This window comes from Struthio camelus, chromosome 16, assembly GCF_040807025.1.
Source record: "Struthio camelus isolate bStrCam1 chromosome 16, bStrCam1.hap1, whole genome shotgun sequence".
NCBI lineage: Eukaryota > Metazoa > Chordata > Aves > Struthioniformes > Struthionidae > Struthio > Struthio camelus.
In genome coordinates, this window is record NC_090957.1 from 21298015 (window position 1) to 21319947 (window position 21933).

The 21933-nt window shown below is 37.6% G+C and overlaps 1 protein-coding gene across 3 annotated transcripts in view; it reads right to left on the reverse strand.

The window, feature by feature from the left end:
• Positions 1-351: 351 nt before the first annotated feature.
• Positions 352-21933, reverse strand: part of LYRM9 (LYR motif containing 9) — a 58543-nt gene continuing 36961 nt past the window's right edge. The window contains exons 4-7 of one of the 3 annotated variants that reach the window (XM_068909299.1): positions 9617-9757; positions 8709-8801; positions 7377-7425; positions 352-607 (exon numbers count right to left, since the gene is read on the reverse strand). In XM_068909299.1, the coding sequence (XP_068765400.1) occupies positions 7408-7425; positions 8709-8801; positions 9617-9757 (252 nt within the window). In that variant the 3' untranslated portion in view covers positions 352-607; positions 7377-7407. Of the gene's footprint in view, positions 7426-8708; positions 8802-9616; positions 9758-10663; positions 11089-21584; positions 21656-21933 lie in introns of those variants that run through there. The other 2 variants (XM_068909302.1, XM_068909300.1) reach the window with 2 other exon arrangements.

A 21933-nucleotide genomic window follows, 5' to 3' on the forward strand; every position in this document is an offset into this window, starting at 1 on the left:
GAAAACATAGAAAATGAAAGAGAGCAGCATTTGCAGTTGTGCAACCGTGGAAAACCAAATGCTCTATTTTTAGGCATGAAAAATCAATCCTCACATCAGTGTGTAGCAGGGAGGTGTCTCTAACAAATACGGTCATTGCTGTGCCTGCCATCATGATGTAATATTTTCCAGACTACTAACTTCTGTTTGTTTGTTTCGAAACACAGTGTTTTCCTTGTTCCTTGTTTCATAGCATCTGAGATACAATTGACTTTCTTTTGATAAAATGACCACCAAGAAAATGAAAGTAAAACTGAGAAAAATCCCTGATCCTGTGTGCTGTTACCAAACACAGAACATAAGTCAACCTAATCAGGTGCAAGAGTTTATTATCAATTTTACATCTTTTAAAATCCACTTTTAAAATCCATTCTATACAATAGCAGGAAATATTAACACACCACTGTTTTTACATTTCTTTCAAGAACATAGGATACCAATGACTGTGCAAAGAGTAAGCTGTAAAAGGACATAATGACCACCAGATTTTAAACAGATGAAGTTGAACCACAGCAGAAAGAAGCACACAGGTAATGAGGGAGTTCAACCTGATGGTGTGGGGTGGCAGCTGGAAAAGATTATTTTATGTGAGATAGTGAAGCATCCAAACAAAGCTTGCGCAGATACCACTGATTCAAAAATTAAGCTAATCCCTTTCAAAATGGATTAATGTAGAATAAAGGCAAGTAATTTTGGAGAAAAAATAACCACAAGCAAATAAAAATGTATTGAGTGTTGCTGCAAGGCACTTTCTCTCTCTAAAATTCCAATTATGCCTAAATTTTCATGTACAGGCATGCTAAAAAGTCCAAATCGTTTTCAATGACATTTTGGTGTGCACATAACTCTTAAGGACCTTGGCTGAACTGATCTGCTCAAAAGGCACCCAGGTTGATGGCAACTGAACCAGGAACTTAAGCCACCAAACTCCTAGGTCAGAAGAGTAAACAGCAGGTACAGAATTCTCCTCTTTATACTCTATTACCTTATTTAAATGTGCAAGATTACTCACTTTAAGTGTGCAGTGTGAGGGACCTCTCAGACTACTGATAAAACGCATATGCTGTTAAGCTCTTTACTGCAAATGACAAATGTCTCACTCAGCTTACGAACTTTTAAGAACTATTTTAAAATATGAGCAAACACAGCTATGAAGGAAACAGAAAATATTCTTCAAAGAACAGTTTTTTTTGTTTTTTGTTTTTAAAAGAAGTTCATGTGTCTGCCCAGATCAATCACAAGCTGAAAGGAGTACTTGATGACTATTGTGTATTTCAGTTAACACTATTTCATAAAACCTGGCTTGACAGAAGTATAAGATAAATTAAATCAAATAATACAAAAGTTGAAAGATGCACTAGCTGGCTTACGCTCAAGAATAAATATCCTGCCTCTGAACAGTAGGAAAGACTACACTAAAGCAACTGACCAAGTAGGCAGGGGATCAGTGTAAAGCCATTTTCATGTGTTATCGGCTCACTTTAGAGCACAGTTCTCAACATCAAAGAGGCTGCCCACACATTGTAAATAAACACTTGCTATTTTGGATGACGCCAAGGGACACTGCATTGTGGAGGATAAAGTTCTAAAGACTCTTTCTTACATTTCAAGGTCAAGGACTCTGATACTGAATGAATATTATGATACTGAGCATCTGGGACTCACAACCCCTGCACTGCCTGTTCAGTTTGCATCTTATCAGAGCTTTATATGAAGGCATGCTTTGCAATGCCAAGTTAAAAGCTACTCACAAATAAGGAACTTTTTCCCTTAGTGAAGATTACACTGAATATTATTTGTTTCTTTCGAATATAATGTGCACCTGTGTGCCTGTTCCCTGTAGTACCACAGTAAAGATCACTTCCTCATGGCATTTGAAAATGGGCCAGACACCTTAAATGTTTCATCTAGTATGAAATTCTTCAGATCATTTGTGGAAAGCAATGTCTGAGACGTAATGAACCAAGTGAAAAAGAGTTTACAAAATGCTGAAGCTGAAGAATAATTTAAAGAATATTCAACTATGGATAAATGATGCGAAGCAAAACCTGGCTTGGGACAGAAGTATTCTGTTCAGTACTCACAGGTCTCAAGTAACTTGCAGAGGCAAGAGTGAATTGAAATCAGTAGCATCTCTGGCATAAGACTGAGACAAGAAATATATACATATCTTTAACCACAGAGAAGCAGAATATCTTCCTGTAGTTATATCAGTCAAATTTCCAACTTTTTCCATACCCAAACCTGATATTAACAAATTAAAAAAAGGAAAGACTTTCACTACACAGAAAGCTTCTATGTGAGGCTCTGAGGTTGGTAATAACAAAAGCAGACCTTCTAATGTTTGTCTGTGGGCTTAAGAATAGGAACCCATAATACACCTCACTAATCGTAACACATCAACTAACTCACCAGTAAACTGTCATTATTCCAGTCTTTCCAGGTATGTCACTGCCATATTTGTAATGCACTGATGACTTGCCTAAGTTTCAGCTTTAGGCTCACAACGTTTTTTTTATTTTTATATATATATATAAAAAGAAATCACAGCACCAAATGTGGCTACTAGATACTAGCAAATCTTGAGTTCTATCCTTAGACTTAACCTTGATAAGTTTGTAAACCTGAGCTAATGTCTACGTTTCTCATTTTCCATAGCTGAAATATGATCTACATAATCAGTTTCTCCATACTTTGAGAATTAAAAGCATGATCCCAATCTACTAAACTTTCAGCTGCCTATTAAGTCTTTCAATTGTCTTTTCTGTTGTCCTAACGTTTGTCTAGCATAACAAGACTTCTGTGAAACAAATGACAGTTGTCAGTACACCACCTTTGAACTGTTAATTACATTCAGCAGTTAAGATGTATTATTCAACTATTTCAACTATTGCATGTCTGTATCAATAGTCCATTAGTGACCAGAATTAGCATAACGTATAACTACAGAAATGGGTTCCTCATTTCAGTAAAAAGAAACCAACTCCTATAAATAGAATAAGCTTACGCCTTTTTACATAGGACAGTATTATCCTATGTGTTATATACCGTGATTACTCTTGCAAAATTAATGAGGAAAAAACCTCATACTGCTCATTAAACTGTTGATGCCACAGTCTCTTATCTCCTTTTACTTAATTTGCACCCATCTTTTTTTTTTTTCAGAAATTCTGGATGATTGAATAAGAAAACATAGATGCACCAGTGTGTTTGGTATTATATTTTCTTTGCAGCCACCATCAGGAGATTTTGAAGGGGACTGACCAGTGAAATATTCCCACAGGAGCAGCAGGAATAGAGCTGCGTTTGCGATTGGGTAAGTCTTTTCTACAGTGGGCACTTGGTCCTGTTACAGCCATTGTGACAGCTTATCACTAGCACAGCGGCATTAACAAAACACCAAATGCAGACAGGTACATTGATATATTGTATCAGTGTTTTCTCAGCTTGCAACTGGGTCAAGCTCTGCTGGTGCAGAGACACTTCGCCTATGACTTGTAGGGCTTACACCGGTACCACTATGTCACAGCCAGCTGCTAGTAGTGATAAGTGAGAAAAAACTTCTAATTTAGAACAGACTCTGCTTTTTAATGAAATGTAAAGTAGGAGTAGTGGAAAGTAGATCTGACTACAGGGAGTTTCTTTGTCTTAGCTGGGTGCCTTGTCTACCAGACTACAGAATCAGAACAGTTCTTCCATTCTTTTACTATGAACGTTTTCTTTCCACAGCTCCACCGTCAGCAGCAGATAGACTCTCCAACAAGCCATGACTGCAGTTTGGTTATCTGAAAGAAGCTTACCTGAGAATGCAGGAGTTTGAATCTCCTCACACTGCCTCACACAGTGTGAGCGCTCTAATATAGTAGTCTAATGATTAGAGAGGTGAGCACAGCACCACCATGACTATCTTCTTTAAGGCTGAATTTCACATAAGAAGTGGCTTTATTCTACTTGAGAAATGCCCAGTCTCAGAAGCGTGTGTTATATATGCCCTGAGCGATCCCACCTGATTGAAGCTTTCAGTGGAACAGAGAACAGGTTTTGAGTCTCAGCAAGGCTGGGCGGAAGAGAGGCACAAAGTTGCCCAAACTAAGGTGATTCTGTGGAATGTGATGAAAAGAACTCAATTTACTGCAGGAACTTTCAGGTCAAACAGGACACACCTGGTAAATTAGGGCATCTCCAGGATTACATGACTTCAGTCCAAAATTTTTATCCAGAAAACTTCTACTCAGAAGTGTCTAAGCTCTGCCTAAATCCTATTTTAGAGTTCAGGTTCTCATCTACAGCTAGACTAATACAACACTTTTGGCCTCAAATTATGTTGCCAAAGAACAGAATTAGTACTATCTTGAAAGCAGGAAAGCCTCAGCTATGCCAGCTGAGCGACTCTTCAGTCTTATTATTAGAGAAACACGTCCGCTTCAGACATCAGGGTAAGTTTCACTATTACAAGGAAGTAAATAGCTGTTTGCACCACATTTCCCCACTGCCAAGAAAATTATCTGCTCCATAACAGAGTAAATAAAGTTATCTGCACATTACATTTCCATTCTACTAAAAGGTGTGTTATTCTGAAAAATCAGACTATATTTGTATAAAAAATGACTCAGACATCGCATCATGCCCTACAACTGAATCACTACTGTCAAAATACTTAGTCATGATATCCCCTGACTCAACAACCATGTTCCCTTCTGCATCCTAGTAAGGACCGCACGCTCTACCAATTTCCGAAGACTAAAATTCACAGATCCTGCTCCTGCCATATGAGTTACATCTACCTACTGTCACACCTCTGGTTTGATGTTCCCACATCTCAATTGGTACCTCAGACTTTGGAGCTGCAGACATGTCATGGTTACACCTTCCAGCTCCTTGGTGCTTTTCCTGTCAAGCTATCCATAAATTAAACAACAGGCATGTAAGAATTATTTACATACATATAATTATCCTATTAAGTAATTGAATAAAACATTATATCTCACGTTACGTAAAGCTGGACAATTATAGCAATGGAGCCTGTTGAGCACATCGCATTCAGAGTTCAGGAAACAGCATGTTTTCACACACTTATTCCTATTGAGGCTTGATGTTTTCACTATAGCACTGATATAAAGCTATTAGTGCATCTCCGTACCCCAGACAAAATATATATAGCAGAACAGGAGTATAATATTGCTCATTTCTTGATTTATAATATTGTCTGTTCTTGATTGAAAGTAGCACATTCCAATATCTACCATCAAATCTGTTTAAGCTTTTTTATTAAAGCATTCTGTTTTCTATTGTTTATTGTAAAGTATGTTTACAATAACTATGTTTCTATGTTACTGTAAACTGCCAAGGCTGACATTTTCCATGCTTTACCTTGCATCAAATTACTCTGGAAAGTTTAAACCAAAATGGTTGCACTTTCCAAAAATGTATTTAAGGAGAAAGCAAAATGTGTTTCACCCCATATAAAGAAAAACATACACCAACTTTGTTGAGAAGCTCTATCGCATTCATGCTTTGTATCTGAAACTAAACAGAAGAGCGGCCCTAGCATAAGCCCTTAGTATGGTTTGATGTTCCTATAAACATCAGAAAAGGATCTGAGGAAGAGAAGGAAGTGGTAGGGGGACTAGATGAGAGAAAGAATCAAGGAAGATGTAGAACAAGAGCGATAAAAACTGAGGGAATGTAAGATGACGTGAAAGATGCAGGACTAGAAAGAGGAACAGTAGCAGGGGATGGCAGAGAAAGAAATAACAGAGGCAAGAATTCTTGAAGAGGAGGGGTTAAGATGAGCAGAGAAAAGGAAACTGTTTAACACAACACTTTATGGTATAAAGTTTCATATATGGCCCCAATTTCTTTTATAGCACTTATCTGAAATTCTTCTTGACTACCTAAACTTATTTTTGCTTCTTTGAAATGAAAGAGAAAATCTGGAGCCTAGACGAGAGCTGTGTATAGCACTGGAGTCATATTTTGGGAGGTGAGGAAGCTCAACAAATTCAAAGTAGCAGAAACAAATGAACCCAACCCTCAAATCTTTAGGACTTGAGATGCGCATTAGCAGCATGCACTGCCACCTGGAGGCTGACAGTTCCAACTACAGATAAACAGAAAGGTCACATTTCAAAAGGAAACTCTTTTCCCCCCAATTAATTTAATTTAAGATAGCTAGTTTCTCTTTAGCTTCAGATTATCCTAGCTAGTTTTAAGATAGCTAGTATTGCTTCTGAGTTTTCCCTGTTGGAAATCTATTAGGGCAGTGAAAAGAGGCTCTTTTTAAAAAGGACATGGACACCCATTTTTAAAGGACATTACATGTTGCAAAAAACTGTGATGGCATCTACATTTGTTCAACACTGCACATGTCAGTGATCATATCAGTGAGTGCCTGTAACCTGGCTGAATAGTGTCCCTTTCCATGGGAGCTTAGAGGTCAGGGTCACAGGGGACAGGTACCCACCTTTAAATAAAAAAGGATGACTGGTAGTTCAAGCACAAACCTACGGAGTAGAACAAAGGGATGCCTGTAGCAGGGACAGGCATGACATAAGCCTAACCAATCTTACTATCAACAGGAGTGGAAATACTGTGGTTCAAGTCTCATATGAGCTTACAACCCTCATGACCTCCGTTCAGTAGCTTATGCATCTTGTCTTTCCTCCAATCAAACTTCCCTTTCACTCTATGGTCCTGATGGAGGACAGTCTGATGTCAACAGACTGACATACCCTAATTGAGAACATTATTCGAACATGATCTTAAATCCACTGATACTTATGCAGAAGAACCAAATAAACAACTTGACATAACAAGTGTATCAAATATTATTATGATATGCTGGATCCAGGCCTAACAATATAAGGTACTCCACAATCAAGCAAAGAGTAATTTGCTCTGACCCTCAGTGAGATTTTGTCAATTTTGCAGCCTTTCAGTATAGATCTTTATGCTTAGATACTAGTTAAGTTCTCTTAGATGAGACTGTAATTCATCAGATATGAATGGCAAACAGGGCACTATTTAGTATTTGTTAATGACTTGCATTGCACTACATTATGTGCAGGAAGGCTTCCCGAGAAGCTCTCTGTGCTCCTCAAATCTTTGGGAAGTTTGGGCCTTAAGCTAAGGTTTGTGATTATACATGGCAATACTTTGAACCTAGACTGTACCTTGTTATCTACAACCTCAAACAGCTTCAGAAATAGTAATTTAGCTTCATGACGTCCCAATGAGATATAAGTTATTATACTTGTATTATCTAGGGGAAAACTGCAGGCAATATCTATACTGTAACACTGGGCTTATTTGCTGGTAAGTTTTCTAAGGATGTATACCAGTGACATTTTTGTCTTCATCCTTCCTCTTCTACTTCTGGTCTTTATACTGTGTAAAAGAAAAAAAACCACACACACAAATAATTGATTAATGGTGGTAAAAAGTGAATAACTAAAAACAACAACTAATACTTACACAGAGTCACATGTGTACTCATGATTCACACAAAATTACTTTTACTTCCTTTAAGTTAGACTGAAATCTGATAGGCTTTCCCTCTATTGATATAAAATACTGGATACGCAATTGCTTCTTGATGGACACTAAATCTGGGCCTCTTCTCGCTTATACCATTGGAAAATTTTTAGTTCAGCATAGTAGACTACAGTCTCTGCTGCAAAATCAGAATGAGGCTTTTCATAATTCCAGGAAGAATAAAAACAGATTCAGGCATAGACAGTTATTTACTAGGCCGTAACTGCTAGGATTTTGCTACCACTAAAGTTCTATAGATCTATGACTAATCTGTGTTTGTTCTTGTTATAATTCTCATTTTGATTTCGTGGACTGGCAGAGAGATAGACTTTACAATCGTTTAATAAAATCAAATCAGAAACACTTAGAAGCAGCTGAACTTTTGACTTGTTTCATTATATGCTGAAAAATTCATGTTAACAAACTATGCTCCCCAGCCAAAGTTAAATCTAAGGAAATCCAGGTGACTCTCAGCTGCATAATGGAACATAAGCAATCTTAATTCTTTTATCTAAGAATCTGGTTTATCTTTCAAGCCACTTTTCTTCTGCTAGTATGATTTGTTGATGGGGCCTTTCCAGCAGGAACTTGAGGGATATCTTTCAGCAGTATGTTAGTAAGGAGGCAGTTCCACTGGGCGATAACTATGACAGGAGCAAAATGATTGCTACAATTTTGCCACTATGTTGTTTAACCCTGATCTGCACAGCTCAGGCAAAACCTGAGAAAAGAGCATTCTGGGAATTTATGTAAACTGATTAACAGAGGATAAGTTGCTGTTTGGAAAGGAACTGATAGCTGTCAGTGAGCTGTGGCTTTAAAATATTGTGGCTTTTTCTCTATAATAATCGAGCTATACTAGCCACCACTGTTGAATCTTTGTTTCCCGATTTACACAGAGACCAACTTACAGCATAGCACCATTGATTCTCATACAAGTTAGCGTATATAAGTAGTGTATCAACAACACTATCTCGATCATAAATCCCTAGTGCCTAGATATTTCCTTTACCCCCACTCTTCAATGCCCAGGACAGTACAACAGTTCGCTGCTCCTAACTTGCTTTCCAATGTTTTCTTCTTCAATTTGAACTGAGCAAGAGCAAAATTTAGCACTATAGGAGGCATTTGCTTACTTTATTCATGACCCAGTCAGCATCTTCAATGGCTCTTTTAATAATCTGCTGGATTCGCTCAGGATTGTCTTCATCCCCATGAACTTTGAAACTCTGCAACATTTGATCAAAGTGTTACACTTATTAGCCAACTTAACGCAACAGCTGTCAAAACAAGGATCAGTTTTAAACCCCAAAGTAAATATTTGATAAAAACAAACTTTGGATCTGAAAAGGTAACAATGTACATTGTAGCAACCTGGCTGTGCTATTTTCATAATAAGTCTGGGTGAGTAATTTCATACTAAGTACTTCACCCTTTTCATTCATCACCACAGGATCAAATAGCAAAGAGTGCTAAGATGAACACAGACTCCTGAGAGCTTCAGTTCAGCACAAACAGGATCTATTCTTACTTAGAAAAGCATCAAAGTACATGTATAAACTTAAGCATGTTACATCCTAATAAATAAAACCCTGAATAGCAAAGTTTTCTTGAAATTACGCCTAGAACAATGAAACTAAAAAAGACACAGACAGGACAACAGATATAATCAAAGGCATGAAATTACTTCCATATGAACTATTAGATAACATTTACTCAGCTTGAAAAAAAAAAACAACACAACCACTGACAAGGAACCAATCTACAATACCATGAAAGACATGTAAGTGAATAAGGAATGACTGTTCCCTCTCTTGACAAAACACAAGAACTAGAGATGGAAGCAAATGAAAAAACATGGTAGCAGATTCAAAGCAAACAAAAAGAAGAGCTCCTTCACACACTCCCAGTATAATCCTTTGAATATCATTCAGGTTTCAAGTTTGCAGAAGAGTAATTTTTTCAGTGCCAGCAGTTATACAAAGTTGGTGCAAACAGCTGGAGAAACGAAAGAACATTACAAATTACACCATCCCGTTCTCACCTGTCTGATTGCATGTCTGTAATGCTGACGAATGTTCTCTTCGGGAAGTTGCTTACAGCATCGAAGCAGGTAACGATATAACTGTAAAGAACTCTGAACTAATTCAGCATTTGGTAGTGGAGCCATTACCGTGTTATTTAGCTGTTAAAAATAAAATCAGGAAACCAAATTTTATTAACAAGACAGAAATAAAACTGAAAAATAATTTTACAATAATGAAAATGGGGCCAGTAAGTTAAAATTTAGCAGCATAACTTGAAGAAAACACAATATGAAATGGATCAGAATCTGGGTAGTTCATGGAAAGATGGGGTTAGCTGGCATTGATCAAGGTATAAAAATTAAAGTGTACAGTTCATTCAAAGATCATTTTTTGATGGTAGTATTTAAGGTGTGTTTCAATTTATTTTTTCCAGTTTAAAAAGAAACTTAGTCCCATAGTATAAGCCACTAGCAATATTCAAAACAGTATCACAGCTAGAGAGAGTTGTCTCTTCTCTGAGCCTTAATCTTTACACTCATGCATACTTCCAGTGCTTTCGGTGAGTGTTCATAAGGGTCCATCCACACGGTTACTTTGCAAAATTAGGACTCTCATAATTGCTATGAATGGCCTTGAATTTCAACAATATTTCCTAGCATTGCTATTATCTCAAGAGCACCATATGAACTGGCTTGCAAATTTCAGGCTTTAACTCAAGATAATATTTATAAATACAGAAGAAGATATGCAAAAATAATGAGAACTCTGAAATTTTCCATTTAAAGTAACAACAACAGAAAAAGAACAAATCTAGCAAGTTTCACCTCCACAACTATACATATATATTGTAACAGTTAAGTCCATCCAAGCTATATAATGTGCTAATCAAATGCCGTAAACGAGTTGTCATTTAACAGATGGTTACCATCTGCAGAGAACTAAATTAACATTTGGAAAAAAGTACTTTTACCTCATTACTCTTAAGAATAAAGGTAATACATAAGTAACTGAATAATAAAGTAGGTGTATGGTATTATTTTAGCACCTGTTCTGATACTTACTCATCATTTGGAATATTTTCTCTCTTTTTCTTCTTTTAAATAATTTAAATTTTGGCAAAATTTATTTCTGAGTAGAACACCACAGTAACTGTGTCATGCCTGGACTGCTTAGGCTCCAGATGATGCATTTACGCTTTTAATCTGAAATTAATTGTTTCTCTCGGACTGCACTAGCTACAGCTAGGTTTAACGACACTGCCAAACAACCAACTCCAGTTTCCCAGCAGCGCAGCAACAGCTCCATCTTCTCTTACTCTGCTCTCTTCTCTGCCACCAGGGACAGACTAGCCCAGGGCCATAGCTCCTTGAATGGTAGCATCGCCCTAACTGCGTGACTGACAAGGGGTCTCTTTGGGGTAAGTCTCTGAAGCACTTCATGTAAAAAATGGAATATGCAATTACTCCATGCAGCCATAGCCTGGACACCCCTGTGATTAAAAGCACAGGATGAATATTCATAGCATGTCTCATAATATAAAGCCTATATTGCAGTTCAATATTCATACACAGACATTGACAGAAATAAAACGATCCCTTCCAGTGTTCCCTCTTCATAGCACTGGAGGCCTCATATCATACACAGTGAATGCAACAATTCTTACTTTTAGCAGGAGTATCATGGAGTAACCCATCTATCTCTACAGAAGTCAAGAGAAATGTAGGAGATTTTAAATAACCCAGAGGAAATCAGATCTGGGGTCTGGTGGTCTGAACAGAGGGCAGTAGTACCAAAAAATTCTGCTACTTTTTTGAGTAACTGAACAAGGGGAAAATGTCTCTCAGGTAACTATTTCAGCTTAGGGCTTTACATTAAAACAAATTTTTAATTCCAGCTAGAAGATCACTGGCAGATCCTACAGGTCTCAGAGCCACAGGACTGTGTATTCCTGCTGTTCTGCTAACAAAACAGGTATTCAACTCGTTCAGCCAACTTCAAATATCAAATGGCCTCACTGTATCAGTTTAATTATGAAGTTCTTCTGCCAGGATTTTCAAACTTGTGGATGTGTCCCCTTATGACTTCTTCTCTACCCTTGTCTCCTGCTCCATGGAACAGATCTCTTAACTTTGCCATGCTGACAGGAATTACAGATGTAAATTCATCTTTAGGGGATGATTTTTATGCTAGAGTCATATTTTTATTAATTTAACCACATTATGGTCCCATATCATCTGTCAAAAAGAATAAACATGACAGTAACCTACTCACATTCTTTTCATGCGAATCAAGAATGATAATGTGACAGAGGAAAAGTGAATGTGATTAGAAGAGTAACACTAACTAGTTAGTGGTCTGTGTAGGACACAGTATCAGATTTGGTAGACCCTCTCTGCTGAAATTTCTAAAGCTAATACATAAACTATCATACATCTGGATTTCCCTACATTCTTTTACTTTTAAGGGTCCAGCTGGACCCTTAGTTTGGTTGGGTTGCAAGATGTCCAGAACCCCCAGATAGGCCCTCTGCGCGCACACACACAGATCAACGGCCCTGCTCACTTACCATGCCTCACGTAAGTGAAATTTTAGATATTAAACATGCAGACCTGGGCAGAAATACAGCAACCTTTAAATATGTTTCTCTCTACATCGATTAACAGGTAAATTCTGTAGCTAGAAAGAAATAAATATTATTTAGCCAATGCTAAAAATGAAATTAAAGTCTTATGGGTTCCCTATGGGAGAGAGGGACAAGGGAAGAGAAAAAAGGGGAAGGAGACAAAAAATAATTAGTGATCTGTCCCCGGGAATCCAAGCGTTCAGGCCAATCCTAATTGGAAAACATACTGGAAATACATAACATCATGGATTTGTCAGCATAAAACAAAACATCACACATAATGGACAATGATACCTTTATAAAAAAATGCTAATCTATGTAAAAGAGGAAGAGGTGCCTGAAATAGTAAAAGCGTTCTCTTCTAGAGGATACAGTTTTCTCTTCATCTGCTATGGAATTTAGTATTTCTCAAGCTTCTTGAAACATAACAAAGTAAAAGCTCTAGGCCAATAATGTTAGTAGACATTTTAAAATTATATTTCTAAGCATCTAGTCTATGCAAATACACACAGAACTTTTTGCAATGAGGAAACTTTTCACTATGCACCTATAAAATGCCCATCTTAATCAGATAGGTACTACTGTAATCCATGTTTTCAGCAAAATGGGATTTCATCTCAGTGTATAGTTGTATAGGTATAAATTAGCATATCTCTACAGCAATAACAAGCTACACTGCTTTATAGTAGCAAAGGAGCTGACTGAAAAATCTTTAAAGCACAAGTATCTATTCAAGTATGACTCTTCTGCGAATAAAATTAAAACAACTATCTGAAAAACAGAGAGTGAGCTTTATTCTGGAGGTATGGGTTTCTACCATGCCACTTTACTCATGGTACAAAGCCACAGTATAAGGTCATATCTGAGCACCTCATGGTATTGCTTTTTCTGTTCATTACTGAAAGAAGGGGTGAAATCTATGCTATATCGATTTAAACAAAAGACAGATTCAAGAAAAGTAACATCCTGTAAAATGAGAGCTGTTCCTGTGGCAGAGCATCTTGTCTAGAAGAAATGTGTGAGAAACAAGTGCTTTGAAACATTAGCAGTATTACGCCTATTGGACCTGTGCCCACGTTCTTCAGTGAGGGATCCAGGCCTTACCACGGTAGGTACTGCATGTCTGTATGTATATACATACACACATTTTTATATATACACCTATAAGTGAAAAAGTTCATGCCACAAAGAACTTACAGGGCAGACTAATGACAAGTCATGAGATGAGGCAGATGAGCCAAACAGGTGGGATTGGAATGGGGAGGAGGTGACAGTAACATGAGCATGTTTTTGTGTAGCCTAATAGAGCACACAATATAGCTCACCACCTGCTTAGCTGATATCAACAGGCAACTTTTCTAACACTTTTCTTTTTTTTTTTAAAAGGACCTGAAGAAACACAGTGAATCACAGCTGATGACAGTCATTATGGAAGCCCCTAAGATAGGCTCTGATGACAATTTAGAAGAAAAACCCTTTCTAGCTTCCAAGGGAAAATGACTGTTCTTAAAGAGTATACAAAAAGGTTATTCTCACATGAGCTGATAAGGTAAAATATCAAAACTAATTCAATAAGTTTAAAAACCATAAACCTTTGAAGAACATATGTCAGGATCCCTTTCCTGCTTATTTATACAATCTCAGCTTTGCTTGCATCTGAAATGGGCTCTGTGTAGTTCATTTGTGACTTTAGTCAACATTACTTTAGGCACCACTCAATGTGCCTTTTTGGATCCTGGGGCTTAATGCTTCTCCTTATGTCACCTGAGGATTGAACTCCAGCATGACTACGATTGGAGATGAGAAGGGAGGCAAGATGTTGAGTTACCCTCTATGTATTCTGACACCTGGAACGCATCAGTGCAACGGACAGAACCTGGCTCTGCTACAGCACCTAAACATTTATAGCTGCTCACTGTAGCTCCAGAGATTTAAAGGACACATGGACAACAGGCTGGCTTGTCAGAGAACAAAATAGTGCAGGAAGACAATTGGAGGCCTGTCAAAAATAGCCTGGAGCACAGGAACTACTGTATACACATTGCTGCAATTTAACTTGCAATATAACTGCAAGGTGATATCACTTATGACTCCAGCCGGGGTAAATCAATCACAGTATTTCAGTTACATCATACAGAACTCCTCTGTAACTGCAAATCAACATAGCCTACTTTACAGTGGAGTAAATCACCTGAGTGGATAAGTACTTGTTTACCCAACTGATTTTTCTGAAAAAAATTAGCTTTGACTGTAATAGTGCTCCTACAGTCCTATCAATAGTCAAGGCTTTAATGTGGCAAGAGCTGAATTTAAAAAACAAAGCCCTCTTCCCAAAAGTATTAGAGTATAAAGATTTAGGATAAGAGCTGCTCAGAAACAAATGCCGATCACACTGAGCAACTCTCTAGTAAGAAAATACCCCCAAAGGCTCACAAATCTAGGTTACAGTGGCTTTTTTTATAATTCCGTTGGAACTTCATTACCAATATGCCACATATTTTTTGACTGCAACGAGTTGAAGGATCAGTGTATGTTGCCATTTCCCCTACATCTTTTATTAATGCTATGGTGGGTTAAAAAAAAAAATTGTGGACCCCATGCTATTTAGAGATTAACATCACTGTAATGGCTTTGGACTGGCTCCAACTTCCCATTGGAGCTAATACAGTGCAGCCTGCCAATTACCTGCAAAAGATTCAGCTCGCTAGCTTCTTAATTAATCATAGGAAAATGACTGTTTACTCAGGTGATATCAGAAAGTACACAAAGAATGTTCCCAAGATGGAACTTCCTTTATTCAGAAGTAGCTGATGTTGACTGGTAATTCCTAAGCACCACCTTCTCTTGTACAGCTAGTAAAGAAGAGATCCCTTTTATGCTTCTCACATTTATAGAAAAATAATCCTAGAGAACAATATGGTACTATCAGTAAATAGGTACAATCCTGCTGTGTCCACTTGCAGCTGGTATCACAATTTTTTGAAAATATGCATTCACTGGCTACGCAACATGATTGAGTGGATTTGACTGGATGTGCTATTACAACCGTGACCTCTCCTGGGCATAAAAATCTTAATTATTTGGCCCCTGGATTCTGTCATCCTAACCTTTGCTCTGCCAGTTATCCCCTGCTCCCACAATTGACATGTCACAATGAAGATAAAACTGCACAGACCTCTGACAGTTCAGCGATAGGTCAGTAAAATTCATTCACCCTGAAGAGTCACATCTTGCTCTAGTATCTGGAATAGACCAGTAGTTTAGTGCACTATTGCATTTTGAGCTTCCTAGGGTGTCTGCTTTTGAATATTTGACATCTTCTATCAGTAAGAGAGAGGAGGTAAGACTTTTCAAGGATCCCTCCTGAGAATTATTCACAGCCAAAATATCATTTCCATTAGGTTTCACAACTGATTAGAAAACTTTCTTCCATCATAAAGGCAGTAAGTTAGCTCTATTCTGCTGTTGCAATCTTTCCATTCTGCTTACTTGATCCCAATTCTGTTCTCTCATATTTGTTTAATAAAAGCCATCCACCCTCACATACAACAGGATTTGAATACTGTCCTAAAAAATACATATGGAAGAAAGATGTTACAAAAATTCAGAAATATAGATCAAGAGCTTAATTTTCAAAATGGCTTTAGTCTACTACATTTGTTAGCTCACTTCAAGTGCGCGAGATGTGCTAATTATAGCTTTAGCCTGAAAAGATCAGATCAAAATACAGATCAGAACTCCCGCAGGCTCAGGAACGTTCATCCCTTGTTTTCTTCCAATTCAAATTTTTTCTTTAAAATATCATTTTCTCTTTACAGTGAAACCCATACTGGACATCAGCTCCATACATATTTTGGTCTGCATTCGTTTCACTTTGGCATCTGAGTATACTGTCAATAGTCTGTAGAAAGATCTCTACATTCCCATAACATACAGACCAAATCACTCCCTGCCCTTCTCTCCACTGAATACAAAAGTGGAGTAGGACAACCAAAGGTAAAATACAGACACTGCAATTACAAGTCTAAATTAAGTAGGATGATTCCAAGACTGTCTTGCATATTTTGAGAACATAAACATAACAAACAAGCTCATTCCAGAGCAGATTTCAGTAGCAATCTGTCTCACTTACTTGCTTTCCAAGCATTGAAGGTCTCACTTGTTTTTCACCCCAAATTAAACTCTCTGAAATAAGCTTCAGCAGGCAAGCTCTAGTGGTTTATGATTTCCTCTAAAAAGAAGCTGTTATAATGGTGGCATATACAGGCTGAATTTGAGAATCCAACTGCAAATATCTTCCAAATATAATCTTTCTGTAACATTCTTACTTTTACTTTACTGCAAAAATCTGTCTATTGAGTTTACTGATTATACTACAGTCACCTTGTTGCCTGATGCTTGAAAGCGTGGCAGTAGTTTGCACTTGCCATGAAAAAACCCTTTCTGACAGTGCATCCGGTGTCTCCAGCTTGCACATCGTCCCTTGCAACCTGAGGAACACTCTTCAGCTCCTGAGTTTGGAGACAGGTCTTGAATGTTGAGCAATTTGAGAGTAAGCTGTTAACTTATCTAAGGACTTGCTGCTCCATAGGCAGTAGACATACTCAGTGCTAGTCAGTTTACCCTGAGACTATTGTTTTGATATACCGTTATTATGAAAAAAGACAAGCTAATCAGAAAAAGGTTTGTAATGATAAAAATGGAAATAAAAGTGCAGATAGAAAAATAACAACGTGTAATAAAATATACCTGAGAATCAATTATTTTCCTAATTGCTATAGGAAGTTCAATCCTACAGCTTCTCCTTCAACAGTAAGAGTGGAGGGCATGATTGTGGCATATACCTTCTCCTCCACGCTTGATATCACTCCCAGTACTAAGTTCCTTCCTTGATTTCTCAAGTTTTTCTTTTTTTAGTTTATCAGGTACCCATTAAATAGAAGGAACCTTCAAAGTACATTCTAGTAACCTACTTCAATTTCTTCCTAGCACTCAGTTCAATGATATCATTGTATAGCCCTTCTGTGTGTCAGTGAAAATGCCAACGACAGATGAAAATCGGCTTGGACAAAGCTTGTTTTGTTATGTAAATGTCATTGCTTTGCTTTCCTGCTTAGGAAATTTAGTTCTACCTGACACCTGGATCTTTCCCCCCTGCTACGTAACTGGAAGTTGCAGAGTTCAGCTGGTGCTATCTTTTTAGTCAACACATTTTTGGGTTGCCAACTTACATATTTATTTTAAGAAATATTTACCATATAAAATCATGCTAAATTTACCCCCTTCCGTTTGCTCCTGGCATTTAGTACTTCAGATGACAAAGGTCAGACCAAGTAACATTCCTGACACAAACTGATAGTTCAAGAGATCCTGTCAAACACCATTCAATTTATAGAGATGCTATCTCTGTTTTAAGAAAGAAAACCATTGACAAGGACTTCATTTTTCAACCAAAATCTAGATTTACCTTTTCATAACCAGAAGTCAAAAAAAACACAGTAACATTATACACTTTGCCTTTCTTTGGCAGCCTTAAGTTTTTTACCATACAAAATTACACAAGGAAAGCAAGACCTTTTCCATTAAGTTTGGATGTCCTCTCTGAGCCTGACTATATTTCTGTTTGTTGCTCTGTAAATTTTATTCTACATTTGAAAGCGACCTGCCTGAATTGATGCAGTTATAAAAGAAAAAAATGAAAATAAACAAAACCAGCTACATGGCATGCCAGAAATACAGTAAAAGAGTCCATGTTAGTGTTCCAGTGATTGTCAAGATGTTTCATCTGTCAACCATTTAAAGCTCGATTGATCAAGTCACTTTTCTAAAGAGGCCTTCTCAAGTCTGTCACAAAAATTACTGGAACACAAGGATTACTCTTTAGAGGTGTTGCACCTACAGCCTTATATCTAGCTCTTTTGTGTATTTCTGAATCTCCTGTTACCACACCTGAGCATCTCTCACTGTCTAACATACTGATTAGAACATCTGTGAGACATGGTACTGCTTTCATAAATGGGGAAACGAGGCACAGATTAAATGACTAGACCAGACTCATATAGGATGTCTGTGGCCCTAACCTCTGTCCTTCCTTTTCTTCTGCCCTCACTGACCCTGAGATATTCAGCTAGGTTTTTGCTTGGAACCCAAATGGCAGCATTTTGAGTTGGGAAATGCACATACAAGAGTATCTGAAGCCACTTTACTTATTTGCTGTGCCCGAGAGCACATGACCTAGTATGGGCAGCATCACTAATGCGTCCAGCAGAAAAACGAAGACGTTCCACATATTATAGAAAGGGGCAACAGGGAAATAACTGTGCCTTGCAGAAAAGCGCTTGAGACACGCTGCTTCTCTGGACTTCTCTAATGCTAGGGGTTGGCATTCATCATTACTATACAATTAAACTAGTTGCCACACTGATTACATGACACTTCCATTCTTAAAATAATCTAGTCTCCTGTGAGTACAGTGTCTGAAAATACTAAAGCAGTCCAATAATCACAAGAAAAGTGTGTATTTGAAAATAAGAGATAACTGCACAAAATCCCCAGCTTAATTTTCTTTTTTCATTGTCAGCATTTTTAATTTCTCCATACAGGAAAGAGCATTTATCTCCCATGTAATGTACACACACAGACTAATAATCATTGACAATAATGGACCTAATCCATAGCCCTGAATGTAGACAGAGCTGAGATGTGCATACTAGATCTGAAGTTAATCTTTTCTAAAATGATAAAACAGAATACTTGTGAAATATTAAAACTCCCTAATATTTAATGAAAAACATTTATCAAAGGAAAAATCCGCTATAGTAGTAAGTCCTAATTTTTAACTGATAAACTCACATGTAGATGCAGGATGAAGAGTTTCATTTGCATATGTGATAAAGCACTACTATCACTGACCGTGACTTACCACTGAGTGAACAGTTTCACAAGTGAGTAAAACGTGAAAAGCATTGGTGCAACTAGACAAAATGATCTCTCAGTCTATGTGGCAGATTAAAATATGTCCAGGATCTACATGGCCCATGAATCTATACTTATTCTTTGAACTCACTGCAAAAAAATGGAACTGCATTTGACTTGTTACTACTTAAAAAGACCTACATTCCTGAATGTTCTGTATCATCCACTATAGAAATCTAAAACGGATGCAAGTTGATCTGAACCTAAACTCATCTACACGCATGGATTTTTTTCAGCTTCATCCTTAGCTGGTAAAAAATTGGTATAGCTCAACTGATCTAAAGACTCGATCCTGTATTTCACATATTCCTGCTAAATACAGTCTGAGGCAGATCGCAATGCACTCTGGGACTAGGGCCAGTTTCTTGAGTTGTTTCTAGGCTTTGATGTGTAAACTCATCCGTCATTGTGCTCTAAGTAAATCAAGTGCTGCAATAGATTTCCTGTCACAAAAGCAGAGACCCCTCATGTTTTGGGAACGTATAGGACAGCTTACCTCAGCATAAAAAACCTCTGCTATGGGAGAGAGCAGGAAACCAGAGTCAAATGAACAAATTAATATGGAATGGTTAAACTGATCTATGGAATTGAAAATATTGCAGAGATTCTGGGGGAAAACATAAAAGATATTATGCTAAATAGTGATTTTTCACTATGGATAATTAGGGATTTTTTCATAGGAAAATGATGAGCTGATGAATCTGAAGTGTGTGACAAACATTTACACTGATGAACCTCAGAAAAATCCCTTCCCAAAGTATTGAACTTCCTAATGGATTTGAAAATTGAAAGTTCTAGTTATTGGTTTTTTTATAAGCATCTAACTTCCCAATGTTTGCAATACCATTAACAAGCTGTGTACAGCATCGTAACTTCAATGCTCTTTACCTTCTTGCAGGTGTCTGGCACTTCAGTGACACATGACAGTTCACCACAATTAACACTAACAGTCACCGCACCACATACTAGCCACTGATACCTGATAACAGGACTCAGAACTATGCAAAGAACTGAAAGGCCTTTTTTCTTCATATCATTGCTATAAGTAAGTTGTGGCAGCCATTGTTTATTGTGTAAGTTTGAAATAACATTTGGTAAGTTTGTTGAGTCTAGATTAAGTTCTTCCACATTAGTCATTCTTTTAACATCAGTGGAAGTTTTGCTCATTTTAGGATCACCAAACCTGCAATACTATCATCATCAACTTCAGGTACACATTTCATCTTTCTGTGCCTCAGTCTGCAACTGTAAAGTAAAGCTAATTATAAGTACTATGTGTTGAATTGTGAGTTTCAGTAAGATTTCAGAAATGCTTTAAGAACCTCCTACTAAAAATTTAACTAGATGGAAGAGTTGTACAGAGTCTTGTAACAGCAATGCACTTGATCCTGCATTGGACCCTGATGCTATCTCAATTTCTCTCTAAACCTTCATCCAGCTTCCTTATCAATAAGAGTGTTCTTATGATCTGGAATATTACAATATCATCTGAAGTAGTCTTTCCCTGGTTTCATACTTTCCCTCTTCTAACCTTTCTGGGACTTTCTGGAGCTGCCTCCAAAATTCAGGTTCTGCTGAATATTTCCTCAACAATCCTTCTCTTCAAAATCCCATACATAGATTCAAATACCTTTGCAGTAGTCTGTCCTCTGAATTATGAATTCTTATGTTTCTGCCTAACGACCAACTCCGCATCAGCTAGGTATCCCCACCTTTTTCCTGCCGTGAGAAACTACAGAATAAGTCACTGCATAGAAATGTCAAAGAGCTAACACAAAATAATGCAAGGAAAATGCATTCTAGTATCATACTGTGGGTCTCGATGAGCTGTTAAAAACAAGGATAAAATCTAGAACCTTCAGAACTAACTCCATCTCCTTGGTTATCTAGGAGAAAGGCTTAGCTCTTACGTCAAACCATAACAGATTCAAACTTCAATTTGGCCCAGTCATGACATGGGAATAGCTGCTAGCATACATTAACATTGCCCCTTTCTCTTCTACAAACTGATTCCTTCATGTGGTGAAGGAGAAGTCCTATCATCTGGATAAAATGTAAAACCCCAAGCTAACTGAATTTTTTCATACAGCCAACAAACACAGCCCATAGACATAATCAAACTGAAATTATTTACAACATGGCATTATGAACCATGACAGCACAAGAAAGCCAGTCACTGAATCCACCAGACTGAACGGTATCAGGCATAATTCCTCACTCTTACTAATGTGTCAAGATCTGTGTGTGTCAGTCAGAAGAGCAAGTGTTTCTAATCATTGTTCTTTGCTATCTATTAACAGGCTCTGCCAGTGGTCAATCTGCCCTCAGTTTTATAGGGACGGAAGCAAGATGGCCACAGAGCAGAAATGTGGTTCTGGGCTACCTACCTGGCTGGAAGACCATGGAAATAGACTGCAATTTCAGAAGTGCTTGAGAGTGGAGATTCAAATAAGAGCTTCTTTTGCATCATGAGATTTCCCATACATAAAGCAAAAAAGAAAAATATAGTTAACAGATTTTTATCATGTTGGTTAAGACTATCAACTGTGGTGACTGAAATCATTCACACATTCAGCAGGAATGAGATGGAGAAGGTCGAGGGTCTTGTGCTTCTTCTTTCTGGGCTCAGTAGTTTCCACTTTGAGTCACAATAGGCCTGTCCCAATGTGAAACAAAGCTCTAAAACACTTCCATTGTTTGTAATAAAAGACTTGCCTGCCCTTGACATTCTTGTAA